Below are 27,283 nucleotides of genomic sequence, written 5' to 3' on the forward strand. Positions count from 1 at the left end.
TTAACTAACTTCTCTTCTGTGGATCAACACTCTCAATTTCAAAATAAGACTGGAGGGGATGAAATTTTGGGGACAGCTCTATAGTGTTCTGCTGAGACAAGGAGTCATGAAGGGAACCATCCTAAATAATAAATGCCGGCGTGTTGAAGAGAGCATGTGTGTATCTACATGAAAGTGTCAGTCCTGACTTGACCCATATTTACAGCAGTGACTTGTGGGTGTGGATGGGATTAATGTTTAATTTGGAAAGAACTATGTCAAAGGATAAAGACAGTCTCAGGGTTTTTTTCTTTTTCTTGTCATGGTTTACCCAATGTTTGTCTCGGCAGCAAAGATACAAATCTGTCGTCCAATTAGACCTTTTATCGTTCGACATATCTCAGTCGAAGTGGACAAACTTTCCCATGTCCTTAGGAAAAAGGGGGAGCAATAGGTGAAAGTATGTGCCTAAAAGAGAAAGGTTGGAGATAAACGCAAGATCACAGAGCTGACCAAGTTCTCACCGCCGCAGGGTCAAAGGTAAAGTCCTTGAAGTGGCGGGAATGGTAGGGAGGGATAAGGCCTTGGGTCAGGTAATCTCTCTAGACACGCATCGAAGCACACGCGTGTACTTGCAGACACAATCATTAGTCGGCTGAGCTAGCAAAGTCTGCAGCATTTGAACTCTTGATGCCACCAATATATACTTTTATACACTAATGGGAAAAAACATTCATTGACACAGGGTGATGTTTAAAGTGAGTTAGTATTGCCTAAATATGATTTGAAGAAAATGATTATACTTTTGTGTGTAGGTGATATTGAATATCTATGGTTATAGATTCTTATAGACTTTTAGTGAGAAAGGTTGTAGAAAATAGTCACTTTGGAAACACTTATTATAAATCACACCTTTTAAAAGTATGTATATATTATTATAATGAGATAAACCTACAAACTGTCTGTTTTCCCATTATTATTATTTTTTACAATTCCCTATAGTATAAAAACATCTGTTGTTTCACCATGTGAAGAGTACATGTATTTATTGAACAAGAGTTTAGGCTTCACACAGTTCTTCTCAGGTTAAAAAGGTAAAGCTCTTAAACGCTGAGTCATAGCTGTCTCATCAAAACGTGAAAGTGGCTATAAAATTGAAAGGCTGAATTTAGCTGTAATGTACCTGTAAGAACTTGACATTCCCTCTTTATTACTGGAATTAGTTCTGTCAGGCTGTAAGGCTCTATAAATCTTTGTGAATGCCAGGTTGGTGGAGAAAATGTGCTTGTCAGCACTTATTAGGCACTTTGGAAACAACCCATGTTGGATTGTGCTTTTAAACTTGACCTTTATGAAAAAGAATCACAATTTGACAGGTTGATGCTTGACCAATCACAGCGGTTGTGGTTAAGGTAAACAAGATTTCTAACCAAGTGTTTCTAGGCACTCACAATTGTGTTAATATTTGGTTCCGCTGTTTTATTTTGAAGGGGTTGAAAAGGAAGTCGATCGAGTTCGCTTTTGTTGGAGGTGTCATCCCACGACGAAAGTAAAGAAGACGTGTGCGCTGCACAGCTACAAACTAAGTTCCAGCCTCGTTGTTTCCAACAGGAATACACTCGGTTAGACTACTGTAACAGACTGTCTCTTCTGTAAGAATAATGTTGGGGCAAATTTATGTGCAGGGCAGCGCTCTCGTTGTTGAGACATGAAAGAAAATAAACGGTTGTCCACTTTATCTTCTCTAAATTATCTTATACTAACTTCCTCTTTCAGTAATTACGCCCCCTTGTACATCATGTATCTCTAGGTAATGTCTGTAAAAATGACTATTTTATTGATGTTGCTTATCCCGTGTGAATGCACTTCAAATGCAGAGGAGGGGGGGGGGGGTCATTTACAAAACAACAAGGTCCCCAGGTAATACTTATCCTGTGCGAATAGGGCTTAAGAAACACTTTATCGCTAATAATCTTGTACTGTGCCTTAAAAGTGTAGGACACAACTATGAAAACAAACCTGTGTATTGTCAAAGCTAAACAGAACTGCTCCACTTTATAACTTGGTTTCTGTTTCGCATCCTAACGAGAATGTTATTGTCAATGTAACGGCTACCAAGGGAGTGTAACTTGCAACCATGAGATACAATCCATGCTACTCTTTAGAAACAAAACTGACTTTTTTTTTGTTGCTACCACACAGATCCCACATCATCAAATCTTCTAACACCTGCTGCGGAGTAAGCCAGAGCTTAGTCATTCAAAAGTTGTTGAGCTCTCGAGCAAATCTATAACTGCAGTGAATTGGAAGCGAGAAGAAACCAAATGAATCCCCAGAGTGTGTAAAGAATGTTTAAATGAATTGAGCCCATCTATCTCAGTAAAACCAGGCCACAGCTCGCCAACTTCCACCGAGCACATAATTCCTCAACATGTCAAGTGCTGGTCAATATGCTCCTGGCACTCCAATCAGGTCTGATGGATTTCACCAAACGTTCCAGAGTAGTATTTTCTATCAAAACCTTTGGTAAAACCTGGCTTAAAAAACATTGTTTTGATAGAAAGTGTTTAAGTGATGTGTGATTTACTCGTCAGGCTCTTTATTCAAGATTTCTATTTTTCTACATGTACATTCTTTGCTGCGAATAATATTTAAAATATGAAGCTGTCCAAGATGTTGTCTCGACCGAAGATTAACTGCTCTCATGGGGCGTGTGTTATTTTCAGTTTGTTCTACATCGGGATTTTATGTCATTTTCATTTGGTCCGTGAGATGTTGAGGAATTTAGTCTTTTTTACGAGTCTGACATAAATTTGTTGCTTTAGGATCACGTTCTCTCTGCTTAAACACTTAACCACTTGCTTTGCCTGAAGTTATTATCACCTAATTTATGTTAGCGCCGTCGCTCTTTTCTCTGAGGCTCTGTTTCAGTAGTTGAACGCGGATAAATTAACTTCAAGGTTGAGTGTGTAAAACTTGCAATGTGTTCAAATACAGCCAAGAGACTATAACTACTTTCAGGAACTCTTCTCGTACTTACTTTTGGAAAGCACTATATAAATAAAAATTACTTACCTACTTACTTACTTACATAACTACATGTGTATTGTCATTTCCTTTATGGTTGTTGGATCTGAAGATCTGTCTAATTTGTGTCATAACCAAAATATTTGGCATTTTAATATATTTATTTATCAATGTAACATTCACAGTGGATCATCAATTTGTGTCTTAAGGCCTTATAGCAACAATAACTCAACATAATAAGAGTAATTCATTAATTAAATTTATATTTTCTTAAAAATAAATGGGACTCTATGACTACTTCAGACAATACTAAGAGGTATGATCTGATATTCCACGTAATCCAACATGTGTTTAACAGTGTTGGAGTCTTACTTCTTTCAAGTTGTTTTTGAAGTCCAGTTTTATGATCCCAATTTTTTAGAAACTGCCCTCATCCATCAGTGTAAAAGTCATCTTCAAAATGGGCCAAAGTTCAGAATGTAATATATTTGTTTTTTTATTGTACAAGAAATAAATCTGAAGGAATCTCAAATTAAACAGAAATCAATAGAAGTTTGACGTATCTATCTTTTTAATTTATCGTATTTGACAAAATCATCAGAATTCAGTCTAAAATAAATACCTTTTAACAAACTTATATTATCTACACATAATCATGATCTATGATATTTAGGTTCAATTAAAATTTCCAATATTTAGTATGTAGAAAGATGTAATGCCTGAAATGAGCCAACAGTCCTACAAGGGAATACATTTGTGAAGTGAGACTTGTTTACCTTCGTCTTCTGTCATCGTGCCCTTCATTTACTTAAAATTTCAGTGATTCAACAAAGGCGTTGTGCTCGTCTGTCTTCTCTTTGCACAGGTGTCAGGGGGTGAATTGACAAGTGGCCCCCAGAGCACAGCACACACACTGTTTATTGCCCCGACCAAATAAGTTAAGGGTCATCGACAGGACTAGCTGGGATGGTGGATGGAGTTGAACGGGTTAAACGATGAGTTGACAGAAGTGTCAGCGGGGTCGCCTGGCTTGTGGTTCAGGTTGGGGGGGGGTGTGGAGGAACAAACAACTGGAGCACATGGCTGACAGTAAAAGGGTCCAGGAGTTCTGGTTCTGTTCTTCTTTGTGGGTTCATTTATCTCCCTTTCTCATGGTGTTAAAGAGAGCCAGCTGCCCTCGAGGAAAAGATGGAGGCAGATAAATCACTGTTTGCAAGTTACAATGAGTTCCAGCACGGCGTTGTTCTTTGTGTTCCCCCGGATGATAAATGACTTTATTGTCTATAGAATATGTTGAACATACTTTCTTGATTGATTTGAATCTAAAAATGAGCTCTGGTACTTGTATTTGAATCCTTAACGCTTCATTTTTGATGTTGTATTAATTTCTCCTGTTGCTAGGTTACCAAATAGTTTTGCAAGTGCTGTCATGCTTCTCTGAACTCACTTTTAAAACTTTTTTTTTAAATGACAGTCAGTAGAATGACAGTGTGGGTGCATCATTTCAGATTCCTCACTACTTCCATAAACACACACACATTTTTCAGAGTGCTAGGTTAATGCAATTTAAATTAAAATATACCATTAAATCAGCCCGTATGGCTCCTTTTTGGACTGTGATAAAGAACCACTTACTTTAAATTGCCGGATCAATAATGAATGGTTTTTCAACAACCTCGTACTTCCTGTACTGAATCGTATTACTTTGTTTTACAATACCGTATTGATATTGAATAAAAACTCCCAAGTTTTAAAGTAGATGTTTCTGCATATTTTCTTAAAACTTAAAACTAATGAAAGCAAGCTACGACTTGGTCAAAAGTCATGTGGTCTGTAAATTCTGCAACGACAGTGTCAAGTACTCGGACAATACTACAAGTACATCCTTTTTTCTATAGTATTATAATATATTGTATTGTATAACATGGCCAGATTCTTGTTAATACACACCCCTAGGTTTCCTGAAGCGCTAACCCAGGGTGGAAAATACAGCTACTGCAGATCCTTCATACGACTCACACGAGAAGCTTTTCTGCTAGGATTGGATTAAAATGACTTCCAAGTTCTAAATCGGATGTTTTAATTCACAGCTCGTTGATCCAATTACATCTTTAGGCTCAATGGTGGAACTTATGGCAAGGAAAGTGGCCCATTAGTTAAATTTCTAAATAGAAAAGGGCTGGACCAAAGCTGTATTTTCACAAAGACCATTTTCCAGGATCATGTATTGTCAACTTGTACATGTAAATATATTTACAGATTTAAAAAACAAAGTTAAATTCCACATTTAACAAGAATAATGTGGTTAAATGAGCTGATGATGCGGCCTCATCGCTCTCTTGAGAGAAACCGTTGAGATGCCACAATGTGATCCACGGCAAACCTCAACTGCTTTTGGTGTGAGTCCAGGGATAGTGTGGTCGCTTGTGTGTCCGCTCTTGAGATGAAGCCAACCCAGGTCGTGCAGCATCGTTGAACTATACATGAACTAGACTCCTGATGTTCAGATTTAATTTTTGGCGTCAGTTTAATCTTTAATTCCAGAGAAAATCAATAGCACTTTTGCATTTGTCCTCTAAATACAAGATGCTTTATGGAAGTCTGTCAGAATCTCTATATTCCAATAGATCTGCTTTATGTCTTTTATTGATCAATTTGCAGAATCAGTGTTTCCAGGAAATGACTTTGTGTCACGTGGATGCTGACAAAACCTACATCACTGAACGTGAAGAACATCTAATCTGTTGACCCCCTCTGTCTTCATCAGTGTCCCATTCCAAGGGTCATGCATTGTCTTAGAGGTTGTGTGTGAGTTTCGCGCCCCAGCACTCACCCAATGGCTGCAGAGAAAACCTAATGAAATTGTTGCGTTGGACCCTGCATGCTTATTGCATTAAGTGCCAATCAATAAATGTCTTCTTGTGCTCGATGCACCGCGCCAAGCCTGAATCTCAATATAGCTGAGTGCTTTCTGGGTAATGAAGATTGGTCTGGAACTTGATTATTTCTACAGCCAGTGAACTTATACGCAACTCTTTTTTCACACTACTTAAATGCCACAGCAACTTAAAGGCACCGTTGTCAGTGTCACATCCAGGATTTAAATCACTGTGAGGCTTTTTACTTTAACTTTTTTTTATGAAAGAGTGCTCGCCGTCTGGAGTGGAGTGCAGTCTCCATTCGTCTAGCTTTCAGACAGAAGTAATTGCATATCCGTTGTGATTGTTTGATTTTTACAAGCGTTCAAGCTTGTTGTCTGCACAGAGGTGTCTAGTGCGGTACTCAAAAATGAAATTACATTTGTAAGTTGTGCTTTTACACTAGTGCACATACTGCACCCTTCTTTTTGACACTCTAAGAACTTAGATCGGGGTGTAAAACTCAATCACACAAGGGGCCAAAATCTTTAAGCAGACTTGTGCATATGCCAAACAAATGTGTGTTTACCAACAGGATGATTGTGATATTGTTTATTTCATTCTTAGAGTGTAATCCACTCCGATATTTTTGTTTTTGTCTTGCATTAAGTGCATCAAATTCTTCTCCTTCAACATATTTTTTAATTCATTGGAAGTCTCAGTATAGCTGTCGACATCCATGAGGTATGTACCTTATATAAGCATAAACACTGGCATGTTCATAGGTCAACATATAAACTAGAACATAATGTACCTTAGTTAACCTTAGGCCGACCACAAACAAAGACTTGGCAGGCCAGATTTGGCCTCTGGTTTTAAGACACATTTGAAAAGCTGTGACATTGACATTGTTTGTGTTTTTATACCCTTTTCTTTATGTATTTATATTTATTTTATGTTTTTTAACATGTTGTCGCCTTAAAATAAATTGTATGTTTTGCCCATGGTTAAAATGTTCTCCTTTTTGGTATGTTTTATCATTACATGTATTCATTTGTTTTGATAATTTCTGTATTAAAATGTATAGAAAATGTAGGATATTTTTTTATGTAATGCCATGTTCTGACTCATTTGATCCTGTTACTTTCCAATATATTTTTTACATTTTCCAATAATTTATTAGATCTTTTTGGGGCTTGACAGTCCCTCACAATATTGAATATTGTTTTGATTGTTTAAGCGCTTTGTGACCCTGGTCTAGAAAAGCGCTATACAAATAAAAATGACTTACTTACTTACTTACAGTCATAGTATATGATATGCTATCACAGGAAATTGTATGTTTTGAGTTGGAGGTGAGAAGGTTCAAACTGTTTTGTTAACTTTTTATCATCAAAATATTACCGGAAATCTTGTAAACTCCTGTTGATTGATCTTGGACTTTAACATCCAGTCTAAGGAATCAGCGGGTGCCATAACCCGCCCCTTCTTCTACTTTTCCGCTGCACTAAGCAGGACTAACATCGCTGTTCACTTCAGTTGTTCATGTCGTCTGGGTGAGAAACGGCTTTGGGGACCCGCTTGATCCCCCCCCACCTCCACCCAGACCCATGGTCTCGTGACCCAGACTAGATAGATTGAAGTGGATAGGAGCATTGTTTTGTCTAGAGAACATTTCCTCTATAGAATGTCAGAGACAAACGTGGAGAGAAACCTGACGACTTCTTAAAACTAGTCCTCAAAGGATATATTGTTGTTGTTTTTTTTGGTTTAAAGAACAGTTTATTGTAGTTTCTTTGAAGCATTAATATTAACATGTTTGTTCTTTGGCCTTTTTTTTGTGCTTCAAATGTCTAGTTCAATGACAAGGATTAAAACTCATGGAAACCTTAAAGAATTTATTTTGATTTTTATGTTATGATTTATGTTAACTTGCATCTAAATAATTATAGTTTTTCCTACGCTCATGTTGGCTTTCTTCAACCACTCTGCTTCCCTTCCATGGTTCAAATTCATAAACATATACAGTGTATTGGTTTTTATTGCCATTTGGGCTGCCATCTTACCCAGGATGTCCTTCACCTGTTGCCCTGAGTTGCTGGGACCACCTCATGCTCTCTGCAACCCATTAAAAAGGACTCATTTCGTGGGAATCTTATGCACTTCTGTGATTAACAAACAAACATAATTCAGCTATTTTATCTAGCTAGCAATTTTTAGTTTGAGTAAAATAATTTCTTACTAAACTCAAAGGTGTAGTCATGATGATGTCTGCTTTTAAAATTCGCGACTCAGACTTATTCTTTTGTTTCTTTGACAGACTACGAAAACTAAATGTTCAAAACCTGTCCTCCCATTTCTTAAAACGTTCTTCCTGATTTATTGTAGCTTACAGACTAATAATATAATATAATTCCGGTGTTCAGGTGTGAGCAAAGTTTCGACAATATGTTTTACTCACTGATGCTTATATGCAAAACTAGTTCTAATCAACTTCTCTTTCTGTTTTCTTTCTTCCATGTGCTGTTCTGCCGATGCTTCACCAGGTAAGAGATACTTCATTATGACAATTGTACTACCCAAAACCATACCTCCTCATAAACACTTCATCACACCTTCATAAGTACGAGTTTTAAGAGAGGGATGTTAAGAATGTTTAAAGAAACTATATACATAAATTAAATGTATTATTACTTTATATATTCATTATTTATTCTAGTAATTGTGGAACAGAAACGTATGACAGCCCAGCCTTTTCATATAAGCTGTATTTGTATATTTATAAGGCCTTGCCTTAGAATGTATCTGATATTTCCACTTGAAGTTGAAAAGGATATAAAGCAGCATGTAGGAGGAGTGATTGAAGATGTGTATTCAGCTAATCACTGCTCAGGTGAATCCTCGACCGTGTCCGATCATAACGTGATGAAATCTGTTGACAGAGGAAAAAAAAGTATGTCAGGGGATCCTGTCTTGTTTCCAGGCAAAGTCTCAGAGGGCTCTCTTTTGTTATGCATATTAAGCGAGCTCTTCAGTCAAAACAAAGCTGCCCGGTCTGTCATTAGAGCTCCCAGATGACAGAGAACTCCTTTCATGTGTTACCCACTTAGGGCCCTTCCCTTCCTGTACCAGGAGTCCCAGCCAAGCGCCACTCCGTGTACATAAGCTGCTGACAAACTGTGCACATAGATGCATTTTACAAATTCCTCCCATGTGAATAGACATCTTCTTTTTTTTGTTGCGTTTGAGTATACTTGGGGTTGGATTCATAAGACTAGTTAACATTAGCATGCAGGCCCTTTTCATAGCATTAGCAAGAAACAGTGGAGGCTTTGTACATTCTAATAGGATTTTGATGTCGTCTCTTTGTAGCTTAGAGATTTCTGCTGATTAAATTCCAGACCGACTTGTGAATTAAACCAGTCTTTATGAATCACCACACCTGAAAACTAAGACGTTCAAATCCCAGTGTTGAAGACCTTTGATGTGTAGTCGCTCCATTCAATAGCGTTTATTCCTTCTCATTGTCCCGGGGGCGTATTGATTGATGAAAGGTTGGCCGTAAGCGTGTTTGTAAAGTCGGAGAACGCTCATGTTTGTCGTAGCATGTCTCAGCTCTTCCCCGGCGCGTTTGGTGTGGGGTTTCTTTGGGCCCGTTCAGTGGAAGTGGCCACACCGAGCCGCTCTGAATGAGACAAAACACCTGTCAGGAGCGGTCACGCCTCATCACTGCGCCTCTTCAAGTGGGAGGTCCTCTCGTCACCCGGTGCGCTACCCTCATCTTTTACTTCCACTACATGTTTGGAAGAAGTACCACTCCACAAAAAGGCTTCCCAATTATTCCCGCATGTTTCTTTTTCACTGGTATAAATATCTAAATATGTCTCTAGAAATGAAGAATTTGGCCTTCTATGTCCATTCAGCTGAGCTGAAGTGTGTGTGTCAGTGTGTGCGCACGGTCTGAGCAGGTTGGAATGCAGATTTCATATCCTCTTAGATAATGAGATTAAGAACATGCCATCTCAGGAAAGAATTCCAGCCATCCCTCTGAGTCCACATCAGTGCCACTCGGCAATCAGACCATAAATGGGTCACTTCGACTAAATGCGAGATGTGAAATGTAACATTTTTTAATGGCCCACAAACCCTTGAATAATTTAGTAGAACGTAAGCCGAGTCATGTTGCAGCTTCCAGTAGCAGCAGGCAAGAAGATTGTTCTACCAAGTTGAATTTTTTAATCATCTTTTTGTTTGACATTTTCCTGCTTTTAAAGGCATCCTTCTATTTTATAATGGGGATTTTTCTATTTAAAAAAAATGTTTGTCAGATACTGTTATGTGGTAAATAAACATACAGTCTTTGGTTTAAATGAATGATAATAAATATTAAAACAAATATAAATAAATGATTGTTCGAAGGGGACTACAATTCAAGCAGATTGGATGGAAAAAATGTAAATAATATTCATATTCACACATGAAAAGTGTGAAAAAGCCAATTAAGCTTTTACTTGTTGACTTGAATCTTGACTAAAATAATATATGTACTGTAACTATATATAAAAGAGTCTTAACCTGTGATTACTTTCTTGAATGTTCCCATTTTCTTCCAGAAGTTCCTATTTTCCCGGTCAAAATCTAGCTTGCGTGTAGAGTGACGGCGCTAAGCATCCAATTCTCCTGAGGTCAGCTCGCCGACATTAAACACCTACAGAAACAACAGTCAAATCCAGTAGCGAGTGGAAGCTACAGAACCAGCCAACATGACTGCCCGTGTGTTTGTGTGCATGCATGTGTGTCAAATGCTCTGGTACCGGTGTCGAAGAGGGGAGCCCACACAGTGACAGGCACCGGGACACCCACTACTTCATATTGTGTGTGGGACCGCGTGTGTGTGTGGAACCTGAGCCCCTCCACGTGACAGTTCCAGTCCCATCCTGCCCACTCACCCATAATGGCCGACACACCAAACGCAGCGTGAGTGACTTCCGAAATTTCGGATTTCTCTGGCGTTTTCCCAGAGCTCTTGCCTCGGTTCATCAGAAACCAGGAACATGATGCACAGCGCCGACTTCAAAGCCCTTATAGTGCGTGTGTGTGCACACCTAAGCAAAGAGTGAAGATGTCAGGAAAGAATTGTGGAGCTCTAAGAGGCCTATAGAGACACGACTTGTCCCTACACGTCTGTGCTGATCCTGTATCAGCCTGCACCAACATTCCTCCCTCACACAATCATGGGAAGGTTAAGGTTTTCCTAGAGGAAGACGAGGCATGAAAAGTATGGCTTGAGGGTTTAATTGCATTGTTTGAAGTCAGATGTTCAACTATAAACAGACCCTCCGCAAAGCAAACTTTTTATTTTTTAACATAATTTTAAACAACTTAATAACTAATAACTTTCTTTTTTTCTAAAAATGATCTTTTAAATATAAAAAAAAACAAAAACAATTATTATTATTATTGTTCTTTAATCTGTTTTCCTGGCGCTTTTTTCATGATCACTTTTTCATTCACGTCTCGATAAACACGAGTGAATCCCTCAGCAATTCAGCATCATCTCGCTGAATCTGACACCAAATGGCGCCGTAATGTCATTTTAATGACGGCGTAATGGCCTTAAAATGAGCAGCCAATAATAATCATTTGCCTAATGGACACACCCTCGCAGTTAATCACTCGCCCATGCAGGTGCTTTCAGCGCCACTCCGGTTTCCTCCCAACGTCCGACAGAGGTTGATCAAGTACTATCAATTGTCCGTAGTTATGCACATGAATTATGTATTTCTTTGTGGCCTGATACAGACTAGAGACTTGTTCATGGTCACCCTATGAAGCTGGGACAGGCTCCAGCCCCAAATCACCAGATGGATCCTAGACAATTAACGAATGGATGCTGCCATTGAATATAGATGCAGTCTTGTTCCTGACTGAAGGGCTGACGTGTGTTCCACGGTGCAGTTTCTTTTATTACATAACTGTGAGCGTCAGTATCAGAAGAATGTTACAAGTCACTCGGAAAATATTTATCACTTTTTCTTTTGTCTCTTCTTATCGACAGAACTCTCGCTCTACCTTTTTCAATAGGAATCTAATACAAAAAACTAAAAGATTAAATGAACAGAATACTGGGTGAGTGTAAATAAAATTTAATTTTGTCTTGTATATATTATCTATATCTTGAATCATTTTATCAAGAGTTAATATGATATTAAAACTTTTAGTGGTTCACTATTTTAAGGAGTTAATTTCTAATTCTTCAAGTCCTTCAGGCCGTATAAAAAAGTATATTTTCAGGCTTGCAGTCAATGTACACCCCCTCTAGCTCGCCACCTATACCTTATAGTTAGGTATTACACCTATAATGAACATATTATTAAAATTCTCCTTACCTATATTAAAATATGTCAATTTTATGTATCTTTATATTATTATTTTTAGTTTTAAAAAGACTAGATCGTTTTTAGAGTTTTTATAAAAGAGATGCATTTTATATATTTATTAATATTATTTCTAATCCTGAACTAAAGCATGAAGAACCTCCAGAAGTCTTTCTTCTCTGTCAAGTAGTTTTTTTCTCAGTGAAGTCGTTTCTCATGAGCCTCAGTCGAATGTCAATCAGTGTCTGTGTCGCTGTCAGTGCATGATTGGTAACATGCTAAATGTGTTCAACTACTTGTGTTACCGGTCAGTTCCTGTAGTAAATCTACCTGTCGTCAGGGAAGTGATCTCTGGAGCATCCTCACTGTCATGCTACCCCCTTCTCCGACTGCCTCTCTGCCATCATGGAATCACATTATAGTTTATACGTCCATTGTCGGCTGGTAAATGTCGTCGACTTGACACCATCTTTCTCTCGTTGCCGTCCCGAAAGATGGATTGGGTTCTTTGTGCCCCATGAAGACACTTGGTTTGTAACTCGACTCTGCATCTTGCAAAAAAAATGGCTCGACCAGATGCTGCGGCGGAGCTCTCCTGCCCTGGATTCCACTCTTTTTTCCTTCAAACCCCTGACAACTCTCCTTTCACAAGAATTCAGCCCTGTGAGCGAAAGCGCCGACCCTGCGAGTGCGACGCCGGGCCTGCTTGTTTTAATCTTTATTGTGGGGATTAGATGAAAAAATTGCAGCTTGTGCAAGGTGCGGAACAGGAAGGTGTCGGCCCATGCTCTTGAGTCTGGCGCCATTTCTCCCAGTGACCTAACCGTGAGCACATTTACTGCCGACTGGAAACGTCGTACACAGAGGCCTGCAATTGTGTGGAGCGGCGGCATCTATTGCGTTCTCCCCTGACAGTATAAGTGGCCATTGTTGGGTGCTTGTGGGCAAACCTGGGAAGAAAGCCAAATATTCTAGGGCACTACGCACATCGGCAAGTGTTTGGTGTTTTTCAGGACGGTCCAACACAAGCACACAAGCCAGTCTGCACCCCTCAATCACCATCTCTTGGAAAAACCATCTGCAGTTTTTTCAAAGGTCCCCCCCCCCCCCCCCCCCCCAAAACCATAAGCACCCTTGTTACAAGACATCAACTTGTCAATATTTAGAATGCTCCTTCTTGTTTACGACGTAGATATAAAAACTTGTGCAGGCTCCGGACCATCTGCTGCTGACTAACCAGAGCTCTGGCAAGCTAATGGATGTTAAATATGGCTGCGGTATGCCTGCAGGCCCACAAATGAACTATGGGCAGTAGCCAGCTCTCCACTCCTACTGTATCACCAGCTGTTAGTTCTTATTTGTTGATGCAGCAGTCTTGTTTATTTATTCGCTCGGATTCATCGCTGATGGATGAGAGTGGAAGTGTTCATTTTAGTCTATCAGTCCGTTTTTTTAATGTTAGTTTGTCTTCTCATCAAGTTTTAGTAGTATAGTTACTATAAACCATAACCTAAATTTAATTATTTCTGACTAAATAGTATGCATGGAAATATTTTCATTAATTGAAAACTGATAAAAGAGAAAAAAAACAACTATTCTTACGTTAATACAGACAAGGAAATAACCTAGCAAACTGAAATGTATAAAACATGACTCAATATACTTTTTTAAACCCGATATTAATATGGATTGTTTTTCCGAATAGGTTTAATAAATAAATAAACAATATATAATTTGCTATGCCACTTTAATGTAGCACTCTTATTTTATTTAAATCTATCATATTTTATTAATCCTTTTTTTTAAATGTATATTATTGCATTCTTTTGATACTGTAAGGTCTCAAAATATGTAATGGTATAATATTCTACATATTTTAGTACAAATCTATGGCAGTTATTGATTGTCAACTTAGACAATGATGTGTATGAGTCACAGCTAAAAAGTTATTTTTTAATTATCAATTTCTCCAAAATATTACATTCAAATGTTATGGAATTGTAATATTTGGGATTTTAAACCTGCCATTATAAATAATCTGAAATGTATTTGGTGACAGTCTACATCTAAATTTGTTTCAAACAATCTATAGATATGGAAAGCCCTGCATCACATGTGTCATACTCAAATCTGGATAGTCACTTATGTAGCCTCCCAGATGGTTAAGATTCTGTTAAAGACAGTTGGGTACATATAGAAACCAAGAGTGCTAAAAGATTTTGGCTCCGCTGTGGAGGTTAACACCCCTGGCCTACATCTACAACTCTAGAAGTGCACACAAATGTTTTGTTTTTCACATTTGTAAGAAAGCCTGAGGAAAAGAAGGGAGGGAAACGGTGGTGTAGGAAGAGCTTCTTGCATCTGTATTCAGCCTGTGTGATCACCTCCACCAGCCAACACTCAAAGGACGGTTTCTCATCACATCTCATTGTCAAGCAGAACACTTAAGACGATTGCTTTGCCACTGACCTGAGATGTGTGGGAGGCGCAGATGAAAGGATGCTGAGTGAAACAGGAAAGGGTGGGGCCAACTAGAAAGGATGAGAGCCGAGGCCGATGAGTGATGGATGGATAAAAACCTGTCAGGTTGAGTTCATGACATCATCACTGCGCCTCTTTTTTTTCATGATTTCAAACAGCGTTTTTACTTCTAAGGACGTGATGCAAAATAGTCATTACAACTTCTGCTCACTGGGGGCAGTGTGACTTCAAAAGAAAATGTCTCTTCAGGTATGTAAAGTCGTGTGTGTTCATGTACATGTGACGCAGTCAATTGACTTTTTAATGAAGTCACTTCCATTTTGGAGGGGGAAAAGAGGTGGATACACTTCATTAACCTCGTCGCCACCTACAACACACACACGGACACACACTGGGGAACAGAAAAAGACATTGAGGGCGGAAGTAACTAAAGCACATGCCAGGCGGATGAAGATGGATGGCAACCTTTTCACTGGCGCCTTTATCTCGGCCCACGAGACAAAAACAGAAGCTTTGTCCACGTCCAGCTCTGTTTTTCTTCAGAGAGAAAATGTCTAGACATTTATGGGTATAAATGACGCGCTTCTACAGATTTTCATGTTCGTAAACAAGATCAATTAATTTTAGTACCAGGCGGGAAATTTGGGTTGAGGGCCGGTTTTCCTGGCAACTAAATGGATCTTGACCGCCGTGTGACACACTGCTGCTAATGATGAATTACTCTCTTAGGCTTTCAGCTCAAGTGATGTGTTTACATAAGCTCTTCATTATGATGCTGCTTGTTTGCAAGTTGTTTATGAACTTTTACGACATCTTCAGGCTTGAAATGATTAACCTAAAGTGCAATTTGAGTTATAATAATATAATTAAATCCAACCTTTCTAAATACGTTTTGTAAAAGGCAGCTTACAATTTATTAATTCATTGAAATAATAATAAACTTGGTCTAAAGGAATGGAATTATTTTGATTTTGGAAGTTATTAAATAAGATAAATATAATACAGACTTGTAAAAACCTACTTGTAATGCAGTTAGAAATGGAATAATGTTGATTTAACGTATAGATCTCTTGCTAGTACAATGTAAATGATAATTGATAAATATACTCATTTTCATTAAAAGGATAATCTACTAAAAGGGTAGGATTTACCTTAAAGTTTTTTTATTTATTTAAACTTCTAGATGACAATATTGAAAATGGTCCGCACTACTTATTTCAAACGCCTCGACTCCAGCTGTATTAAGCTCTCCAAGTCCCTCCATCACTTTATTAGCCGCCATGCTTCCGCTCATGTGTGGACATAAATCAATATAAAATTCCTCTCATCTGCTGAGTGCTGGTATCTGCCAGCAGCCAAGGACACTCTTGATCACCGTCCCCGGCGAAACCCTCGATATTCGGTCAGTTCAAGATATTTCCTCCGATACGAACGCAATCGCCTACTTGTCAACTTGTGTTTTTTTCCGTGTTAAGTCAGTGTGGATCTATCACGCGGTACATCCCGCTCATCCTCAGATGTCTTAGTCCACAGAGCAATTCATTTCTTAATTGGTGAAATAAAAAGGCCCTTTCTGTAATACTAAGAGCTTTGGGGACAGTTAATGGATCAATCCATTTTGCTAAAAGGCTAATGTGGCCGTTGTTCTGATTGTGCTGAAAATGAATTGAAGGATGGAAGTGAATGGAGACGAGTCGGACCTGGTGATGTAATCGGCGAGATGAGGCAGCATGACTGGGCTCTTTGAGTGCTTTTTTTTTTTTGCCTTCCTGACTTTGAACACTAGGATTTTGGTTGAATTACGCTGCAAAACAAAGGAAACTCATGCCAAGTTTGCATTTAGCAAGCGACTCGATCAACGGAGGTAAATGTTTGACCACTTAAAATAAGATAATATGAAAAAATACAGTTGGCTGAAGAACAATAAGTGACAGTGCTGCAGTCTCCTTCATCCCAGAAGGTCAGTCCCGTCATAAATTAACCAAAACGGTGAGTAAGGAAGCTAAATAATCAGGCCCTGAAAATGTCCCGAGGCGTCACACCTTTAAAAGTGAGCATGTTCGAGAAATCGGAATGTCGGGAACGTGCCTGGAGCCACCATATTTCAGCAGGGTGAAATGGTAGCAAACATTTATTCCCACCTTTGACTTTTTCAGTTTTTTTTACAAGAGAATCCGACACTGAGAGGAAGAGGAGACGCTTTATGTCAACACACTGATGGGATGAAAGTAGAAACTATACTTAACTACGAGCTGACGAGTGATGTTATTAATCGTTTGAATGAAAAATCTTTTCTCTTGTTCTCACCAATCTTTTATCTGTGCCTTTTTATATTATCCTATTATTTTAGGACAACTTGTTCAGGGTGTCCCCCTGCTTCTGGCCCTAAGCAGCTTTATGTCTGGTTTTAAATAAGCCTCTGAATTAGTGAAGAACCATGACAATACTTCATGCTCCAGGAATACGTTTTCCTCCCGACCATACCTGAATTGGGTCTTGCCATGATACAGTTGTCACTTCTGACATAAATCTCTATTAATATTATTCTTTCAATTGTATCAGTACAGAGTACCACGTTTGACTTATTTGACTCCAGACAACAGTATCAGTGGCTAGCTAGGCTAAAGAGTATAATGTTCAGTTGAATAATCCCCTCATGAAAAATACAAGTTTGAAAAAACTACCAAAGAGGCATATAAATCACATTAAATTGGACGAAATAAATATGCCCGTGAGAGACCTTGGCTCCTGTCTGGATTTAAGTGATGCCATCAGCTATGTGTAATGTCCCTTGTCATTTTTATAGACATAATGAATGAATGAATGAGAATTTGGTAACCAAATTCGAATTTAAATTTAAGTAGTTTCTAATTATTGGTTGGACTTTCTAAAGTTGTAGTAAATGTTCTTGTCATTGTAAATACATAGTAAAGCATGTATTTTTTATATTTAAAACGACACAAAGATACCAACTGTTTAATATTCATCGAATATGAACTCATTTCAACAACATTTTAACAATCGGGTTAAGAACACTAGTATCACTCTTTATACTTTAAAGGGACAATAAATGGCTTTCTCTTCGAAAATGATCCCCAAGCTCTCTGAGTTTGACCTTCTACAAATCTTTATATATACACTCACACACTCGTGATCGCTCTCTTTCGTGGACGGCATCCTCCCTTTTGCTTCTTCTTCTATTAGTAGATTCAGGAAATGAAAACAGCAAATGGTGTGAGCAGGTGGACGGGGATCACACTCGGCAGCTCAAATCCCCCCCCCCCCACTCACACTACACCTAAAATTCAGTTTCTAATAAAGAGACGCTCAAGAACTTTGAGAAGTTGCTCGGAGGTGCAGCAAGTCCAGGAAAATGGGGCAACATAAGGGATGGGGATGTATGAAGAAAGCAAAGCACCAAAGGGATTCCTTCCCTGCTTTTCTCTCTCTCACCCTCCGGCCCATTTCTCAGCCGTTATTTATTCAAGTGTTGGAGAAAAGGAGGGGACAGTGAAAGGGTTGTATATGCTTCACAGCTGGAAACTGATAGAACACTTTACAACCCAGTGTCCTGCGTGTGAGAAAAAAACGGTAGTAGGTCCAGGACCCTTAAAATCTTCCCCCGCTCTCGATTCTTGTGCCTGATGGAGGCTGACCTGAAGTCTAAACTCACTTTTGCTGTTTGAGGCCGACCATATGTCCTTACTGAATTACTAGTTTGAATCCCACTGCTAATTTACAAAAGCAGTTTTTTTTTAAATGGCGTATTGCCTTAATGCTAGCTAGCTAACAGCTTCAATGTGTGAACAACGTTTGTTTGGAGGGTCTCCAGTTGGGCTGTTGAGGGGTGGGAATGACACCTTTTTCCTACTCAAACTCGCACGAGGGGCCGAAATCTTTTTGCCGTCTAAGTCATGGGCAAAAGATGCTTATTTACAAAACAGGAGCAAGAGTCTGGTTTTGTCTTTTCGTTCTTTGAGGTTTTTCCCATAAAGTTCCTTCATAATGGAAATCTGTGTAAATAGTTGCTGACTGAAAATGTTGCCTTGCTTGATACCTAGAATTAGCCTCAAAGGGACAGGTCACCGGATATTCAAATTTCACTATTTTTCTACTCATCATGATTTCGTCCTAGGCTTGGGATAATTTTCAGAGTAATTGGTGTGTTTTTTGGAGTTACAGGCAAAAATGTATGTACATATACATGAACGCCTTCCACTTTTCTCCGTCCTCCTCATTCAAAAAGACACATAAACACTTCCAAATACCTCCATGTTGCTGTCTGTACGGGCCCTTTTGAAATCACATCTCCTTACAGGAAAAAACATTAAAAAAACAAGTCTTTATTCAGCTTGTTTGTAGCAGAAGCTAAAACTGTAGACAGAATACACTGGATATATCGCAGGAAATTACCCTAAGGGGGTTTCCTGTCTGTGTAGATTGTTAGCCTCTTAGCTTCTTATAGACTTAATCAATCATAATGTCCCTTTGCGCAGAAATGGGATTAAATTGAACGTATGCTGTCAATCTTCAATAATTAGAGGCCATTCATTCTTACGAAAAGACCCAAAATAAATAATTTCTTTTTGATGATGTTTTATGATTAGTTAGAAACATTTGAAGACACATTCAACCTCCTAAAGTAATATATTTTTGCTGATGGTATTATTGTAACATCGTGAAAATCAATGGTTGGGATGGATGTCCATCTGTAGGTGAAGCATGACTAATGGAAGAAAGTGTGAAAATGTTGAAATGTAATAATCGATTACCACACTGACTGTTCCACCAGTGTGACTCTGTGTGTGTTAAATGTGTGTACCTTCAAAATCCAGACCTGGGTGCTCTCACTCCGGTTTAATCACATTAGCCTAAGTGATATGGGAACGCCAGGCCAGACACACTCTCCCTCTTTCTCCCTGTCTTTCAACCCAAATAAATAGCCACTCCCCCTGAGCTTTAAGTTGTCTTAAGCTCCATCTTTTGATAATAGACTGTTTGCTCCCCCTGAAGACCCTGATGAGGAATAATGAGGATCAGGAGGAAAAGCACAGAATGCAGAATGAGAGCGAAGCGAGAGGGTGGAACCGAGAAGGAGAGTTGACATTTGGCTAATACCCGCCCGGGGACAAACCCAAACACGTCTCATCAGTGTTTGGTTATTGAGCAATTACTAGTTTATTTTTTAATAGAGTGCAGCCGCCCGGTAATGAACAGCCTTAAATAACGACACAATCTGCTGCTTTCAGCAAATTAAACCAACATGCGTCTTCTGTGGAACACTTTATAGCACAATTTATCCCTGCTCACTTTAGAGATGGAGCACACAGTGAAGACTGTCGGTGAGTTTAAATGTTAGTTTTTCATCCTAAAACATGATTTGAACATATTCAAATTATATATTCTTTCTTTTTTACTGTGCCAGTTGTTTAATGTTTTCTAAACCTTGGGGTTAACTTTTCTAAGGCAATGGCCATGAATTGGAAAATGTGGTGTTGCCCACATGTAGTCATCAAAGGGTCTGAAGAAAAATAATTAACTTAAATATATATGAGAAAACAAAGGATGATTCAAAACCAAATATCCAAACATAGAGTAGAGGGAAGTTCCGAAGGATTATGGACCTTGCAGAAAGGAGGTGAAATAATGTAAATCATCATTATTTAATATGTCATAAATTAAGTATAAATTATATTAAAATTGGACATATTTGAATCTTCATGGGGGTCTTGTGGCCCCTTTCCCTTGACCTGACGGAGTTGACCTTAAAAACCTTCACATGATAATCTTCAAGAGTTTTTGAGACTATAAAGATCAGGCTGACACACACCAACTTAGATTTATTGATAGAACTTTTAAAGCAAATCTTTAAGGGATTCTTCATGTCAATGTGAATCAACAAGGATGTTTGGAAAGATCCCAATGACAGAGCAGAAAGAAGAATCCTGTCTGGTGATTGATAATGACGGCTGACAAAACGGTGCACGCAGTTGCCAGGTTGTAATCTTCTGGCACATTTTTTTGGCATGAATCTCCTGTCAACATCAATCTGAATCAGACGGGCAAACAGCAGGATTGACAGACTAATATCAGGCTCTGTGTGTGTATATGAAAAAGCAAGACGGGAAGTATGGCTTGTATGAAGTTCTCATCTTGTTTAAGTTAAACTTCTACATGTTCGCCACAGTAATCGAAGTTTGTCAAGCTTTCAATTGTTCTACATCCACACGTGTCATCCATCATCTCCCCCCTCTTTGGATTGCAGCATACATGCTCATCTTTAAACATGTCTTATAACAAATGTTTCTTTCTTTTATTGCCTTCCAAAGCTCACAAATATATCGCAGCAGGTAAGATTCTTTGACAAACTGATTTCTTTTGTGTGCTACGATTGATTTGATCCACGACCTCAGGCAGGTTGTGCGTGTTTGTTTGCTGAGATAATGACTGTACAAGAGTGTGAGAGGCGTGTGTGTGTGTGTGTGTGTGATTGTTGTTGTTGTTTGCCGGGTGCTTCATCTCATGTAACAGCTGTTTGTCAAAGACGTCAACAGAGACTCGATCTTAAATATATGCTGACGATCTCATGGCATGTGTCTGCGGTTGAAAAGTATGACGTTGTTAAAAAAAAAAAAATGTGTTCAACTGCATTTAATTCCATTTCAGGATGTATCTCGATCACGTACAGGAAATGTCAGCCGATGTGCGCCAGTATATCGTTCATGCTTCATGCAACACGTGGCTCACAGGCCTCTCACACTTGTGCTTCACCATCCCTCGGCTCGGAGGATCAATTATTTTCCAGGGCACTTGATACTCTCGCGCTGGATTCATCATACCCCTCCTCATACTTGATTCTGATGGGTGCTTGATAAAACCTATCATCATCCCACTTGTGACACCACGTGTTACACAGTTACCAGTACGTGTGATGCTCTTGTTCTGCATTATATGTGTGAAAAGTCTTTTTAAATTCTTGTCAGGAAAATGCTGCATCCATTATTTTAAAGAAAAACAAACCCCTCTTTTTCTCCCCATCCTGGCTCATTTTTTCGCATCTATTAAGAGTCGATCAGACTTAATAAACGCCTTCAGTCTGACAACAGGCATGACTCTGACCACTGCCGAGGTGAGCATGAGACGTGGATCACAGAGTTCACGGAGGGGTTCTTGTCTTCTTTAATGAAACACATTTCAGATCTCACAGCCATGGTTGGGGAGAGACACATCCATCTTAACCCAAAAACATTAAAAAAAAAAACTTTTTGAAGGCTTTCAGGATGCAAAGTTGAGTCAAAACTGAAGCCAAGTTGATTATACAGTAGAGGCCGAAGAACAAATCCACTCCACAAGGACATTAGTGTGTAGTTTGCTCTACACACACACACGCACACACACACAGCCAGATCAGTTCCATCTCACACTGATGTCTAAAGCTGGAAAGCTGCCGACACACTTCTGGTATTCATCTCATCATGCCTGTTGCTCACTCCTGAATGTTGAGAGAAGAAAATAGAATTTCAGAGTTCAGTTTGTTTCGACCATAATATATCACATTAATAATACACAAGAAAATAATTAAACACAATTTTGCCTCCGGTAAAGAAGTGTGCTTTGAACTCAACCCCCAAATAAAACCAAATAAAAACTGGCTCAAAAGCAACTTCAAAGAAATGGAGCCGACAACTCAAAAAGAGAAGTAAAATCGGTATATACTGTATATATATATATATATATAAAAAAAAAAAATCAATACTTTATATGAAGAATGAAAATGCTTAAAAAATTCAATGGTCCCATAATGTACTGCAACAGTTGAGATGAGAATGATATTGCTTAATTGTAATACTAAAATAGTAGGCGTTTTTATTAACAATTATCTGGCGATACAATATGTGTCACAATACAGGGTAGTGTTAGATATATTGTGATACTTTAGGAACAAGTATGTATTTGTAGAATTGTCGAGTATTCTAGTAGTCTAGAATTTACAGATCACATGACCCTTGACAAAAGTCGTAACTGCTTGTATTTGTTTAAAAAACGTCACAATCTATAAGCGGCCAGTTGGCTGTATCCTCTCATCCTTAGTCATCGTTGGAATATTGCAGAATTTAATTCTTCCTTTGGCTGCCTTTGACGAAATGACTGCCATCTAGCAGACGGAGGTTCAATTGCAACACAAATTGAATACGCTATTAATGTTTCTATGTTAATTTTAAGTTTAAAAAAAAAGAAATTATTTCGTTCAATTATTATTACACGGATTATTGAAATACAAACCATAAAAAATTATGATATAAAATATTTTAGATCCAAAAAAAGAAATTTATTTGCATTTTTTAAACAATATTTTTTAATACAGTATCAGCAAAGAAATATATCAATATTTTCTCACATCCGTACAACAAAGCCAGTGCTGCGCTTCAGATCTGAACAACCATCTCTATCCGTGTGTGGTATCGATCCTCAAGCGGGGCTTTGGACTTTCACAAGTCTAACTGGCTAAGGATAAGGTGAAGGTCAGAGGTGATGCATGCTGGGGTTTATGGAGGCTCTGGAGCCTGCAAACGTCTGCGACCTGCTCCGAACCGACTCTCCTCGGGGACCTCATTAACGGCCAAACAAGGCCGAGTCAAAGCAAACAAGCACCTGCAGCAGAAGAATGCAACACGGGGTCGTAAAAAGCCTGCGAACGGAGCCGAGAAAACCAGACCAGAGAAATAATTGACTTTTTAACAATCTCATCAATGTTATTTTCTTTTAAAGGCGTGTTCCACATGAAGATAAAAACGGCAGTAATAGTAATAACACTTTTTACAGATCCTGGCTGTCAAAAACTACATTTACATTAACACCTTCAGATCATTCATTCATTCATTATATTAGTTTTATCTATATTAAAAACACTGCTTTTCATCTATAATATATCAAACTGTCAATGTTGCTTAGAATGCTATTCTTTTCAACACGTTAGGACATTCAGCGATTCAATTGAAAAATATAATATTAGATACATTTTATTCATGTTTTTAGATTTTTTTTTTGAAAAATGTTTATTTGATATACGATCTTTAACTACTTGTGTTTATTTTCATCGTCTTACTTTCTTGTATCTTATATTACATTTTAGATTTCTCACACTCTGAAGAAAGTCACTACAATTAAAAAGCAATTTCCACTTACATTAAACGCCAAAACAAAAATAAACTAACTTTAAACTTTACTATCTTCTATTTGCATTTAAGTGAAGTTTCGGAATTACAATTACTTTTTATAATGGTGAAGCCATTAACAGTGCAATTTATTTGACAATTTGAGATGAATATACTTTTTTAACTTCAATTATTTCCCTCTGTGCAGCAATTTCTGGACTTATAATTACATAATTGAACGTATTTTAGTCGTAATTGCAGTCAAACTTTTAACCTTCCACCCCCTCTATTGACGAAAGGATTCTATTTGAATGTGTTAATATCTAATGAGCGCCGGCAGAGATGGACATATTTCCATTTTTCTTTCCGTGTGTTCCATTTGACCATTTTCCGGACCTTCCTCGCAGCTCCTTTTGTCAGAGCGGGAGTACTTGATGGCTCATGAAAAGAACATTCTGCCATTTGCTTGGTGAGTCTCATCACTCACATGGCCCATTATCTTTCCTGCGCACCCACTCCTCCACCTGCTCCTTTCACGCCCGCACAGGTAGTTTGGTGCTTTTCAAAGAGCAACACAAGAGGACAGTCTTTTGTCACCATTGCAATGTATAAGAAGAACCCTGCTCCCTCGTTCTTTAGACTTCTGAACCGGAATCCCATTAACGGCTTTTTTAGATGCGAGTCAGGATGCTCGGAATGCAATTATCCGCTTTCTTGTTGGAGATTTTGCCTTTTATTCTCCCCCAAGTGAGTCTGAGTGATGCTGTAAGCTCAGACAAAAATCTATCCTCTTTGCACATTTTATGCTAATACTTCCCACAAGACCTTGCTTTCTGATCGGCAGCTGACACTCAGAAATGGTTGGACTGCTTGTTTAATTCAAACAGATCAACGGGTCAAAAGTTATGAAAGTGAAATGACCGTAGGGGGGGAAAGAAGTATGGAATGGAATATTTTGGACTATGAGAGATTTTTTTTTTTTGCTTCGACCTTAACGTGGAGACAATGTTGGGTTTGTGTGTCCTATGGATCAGTGGAAATATTTCAAAGTCGAGGCTGTTTATTAAACAGTCGAGGGGGAGGAATGAGAGTTTGTTGCAGCAGGAAAGTGTTTTGTATTTTGTTGTAGACTATGTAAATACAATGCAGTAAAACAAACTGATGCAAACTATATGTAGACATAACATGATTGAATTATTTAATTTCTGAAATGATCAGTCAATGACAATTGACAAGGCAATGTGTGGTAGTGTTGTTTGTACTGAAGAATACAAAAAACTCTCTTTTGTTCGTATTTTCTGTGGCGTTTTCTGTGTTAATCTGGTTTTATAAATGTAGTACAACTATCTACCTATTATTCCAATTTTCTTCACCAATATCTTCACCAATAGCGGTAATTCAGAGAAAGCGTTTTCATATTTCACAAGTACTGAGAGTCTTTTCAATTTGCCAGGAAAATAAAAACAGAAACAATACCAACAAGAGCCTTTGCACATCCGCTAAGGACTCACATCATTGCAGTTACACTGTTCTGACATTGGGGGAGTCTGAAAAAAAGTTGTTAAACTTGTGTATCTCTGAATGACACTATAACATCTAGGGCTGTAGCTATACACCAATCTCACAACATAATATACATTTGCATCATTTTCTTAACAAGAATTGTATCACATCTTGTCACTGTTCCAATCTCTGTCGGTTAAATGAATAGAACTGAAAGACCAGATATGCCCAAATATTCACTTTAAAAGCTGCTGGTGTGGACTGTATCCTCTCGTCCACAGTCATTGTCGGGATCTGGCTAGATTTTATAGCTGCCCAGGATGTAATGACTGCTTCAATGCAAAAGAAAATAAACAAACAAATATGTGCATGCTTATTTTAAATAATAAAATTGAATTATTTTATTTTCCACATAATTTATTAAAATATAAACAAAAATACCTATGAAAACAATAAAATATGATTTAAAAACGTCCCACATTATTTAAAAATATATATATTTTGAAATTCTTTGAAGAATCTGGTGAGAATCTATAAGAAAGAAAACTTGAGTTCTGTTCACACTCCTACATTCTCCCAACCTGGAGGTCACAGCAACCCCACCAACATGATTTCGCCAAATGTCTCCCTCGCTGTAGTCGAGGCCACCCTGACCCTCCTTATCTGCCGGTCTGCTGATAGCGGCCTAATGAGCTGACACCATCCACAAACACTTTCAAGGACCAAACTTGTGTTTCTCGCCATCCTTTTTCTGCTGTTTTAGGAACCGCTCAGTATCGCTAAGACTCTTGTGATGGATTGTCGGCCGGTGATGTTCGTCTGTTGTTGTTGGGTCTTGAGGAAGATGGAGCTCATCCAAACCCCAGCGACGGCCAAAACCACTGCCAAAACGGCAATAAAAGCCTTAAGATTTGCTGGGAAGTCTAATGACGCCCTGTCCCAGTTTTAGTCTGCGTTACATATTTGATCAGGATATTGAACACAACGCGATGGTTTCGAGGTGTCCAGGCTTGGGAAGTTTTACACGTCTGCTCTTGTATGTTGGTATGTGTCAGCTTTTATTTCCAGAAGAGGATGTGACTGTTTATTTCCACGACTGTATGAATGCACAGACTTGTTTATTTCCAGCGCCGTCTGCCCCGCCTGGAGTTTACTTTCAACTGCCAGTGTGTAATATACTGTAGATGTGAACACAAAGCAGATGCTCACGGACATACAGCACCCTTATGTTACTCAACAACTCGACTCATCAGCTTAATAAAACTTAGATCATAAGATAAGGTACAAACGAAAGATAATAGCTTCTCCACCATTGCAAGAGGAAAAAACACTTGGTTGCTCAGCTGTCCATGTTGAGGTTATCCAATGTTTTCTTACTATAGGAAGAGGCCCCAGAGATAACCCAGGACACTCTCTGGGACCTCTCCCAGATGAGTGTGAGGAACTGTCTCTGTACTAAGAACTCTTCAGCCTCTTGACTTTTTCTTCTCAAGACGGAACCTTGGAAAGTGAAAGTTCTCTTGACTCTTGACTTTGGACTAATAACAAAGGCTCATTTTTAATGCGTTTGCAGTGTCTCTTTCTTGGCCACCTCACATGCTGAATGTTAAAACTGAAGCACAGATGATGACAGAAATATTAAAATGGTTGTTTTCTTTCCTTCTAAGCTTTGGATCGACCCATTATAGATCTCATTTAGTCATGATCCAGGAATTCTAATTCCATATGGTATGAATCATAATTCACTCTAAACCAACAATATTTTGTGACATATCAGTAGATTGTTTTCATAGTGTTTGTACGGAACTCGCAGGATTCGATTTTACTCTCAGTTGTGAGTAAGTGGAGGATGGATCACAGAGCACAACGCTGTCATCTGCTGCCATCTATCGGCCGTTGCTAC

General features: G+C 38.6%; 1 protein-coding gene across 5 annotated transcripts in view; it reads left to right on the forward strand.

Annotated features, from left to right (window-relative positions):
• agrn (agrin) overlaps positions 1-27,283 on the forward strand; it is a 236,399-nt gene that overhangs the window by 28,433 nt on the left and 180,683 nt on the right. For 3 of the 5 annotated variants that reach the window (XM_087780707.1, XM_087780709.1, XM_087780711.1), the window contains exon 3: positions 21,052-21,072. The exons of the other annotated variants lie outside the window; for them this stretch is intronic. In XM_087780707.1, the coding sequence (XP_087636833.1) occupies positions 21,052-21,072 (21 nt within the window). The remainder of the gene's footprint in view (positions 1-21,051; positions 21,073-27,283) is intronic. 5 annotated transcript variants of the gene reach the window in all.

This window comes from Callionymus lyra, chromosome 19 (assembly GCF_982586985.1).
Source record: "Callionymus lyra chromosome 19, fCalLyr1.hap1.1, whole genome shotgun sequence".
Taxonomy (NCBI): domain Eukaryota; kingdom Metazoa; phylum Chordata; class Actinopteri; order Syngnathiformes; family Callionymidae; genus Callionymus; species Callionymus lyra.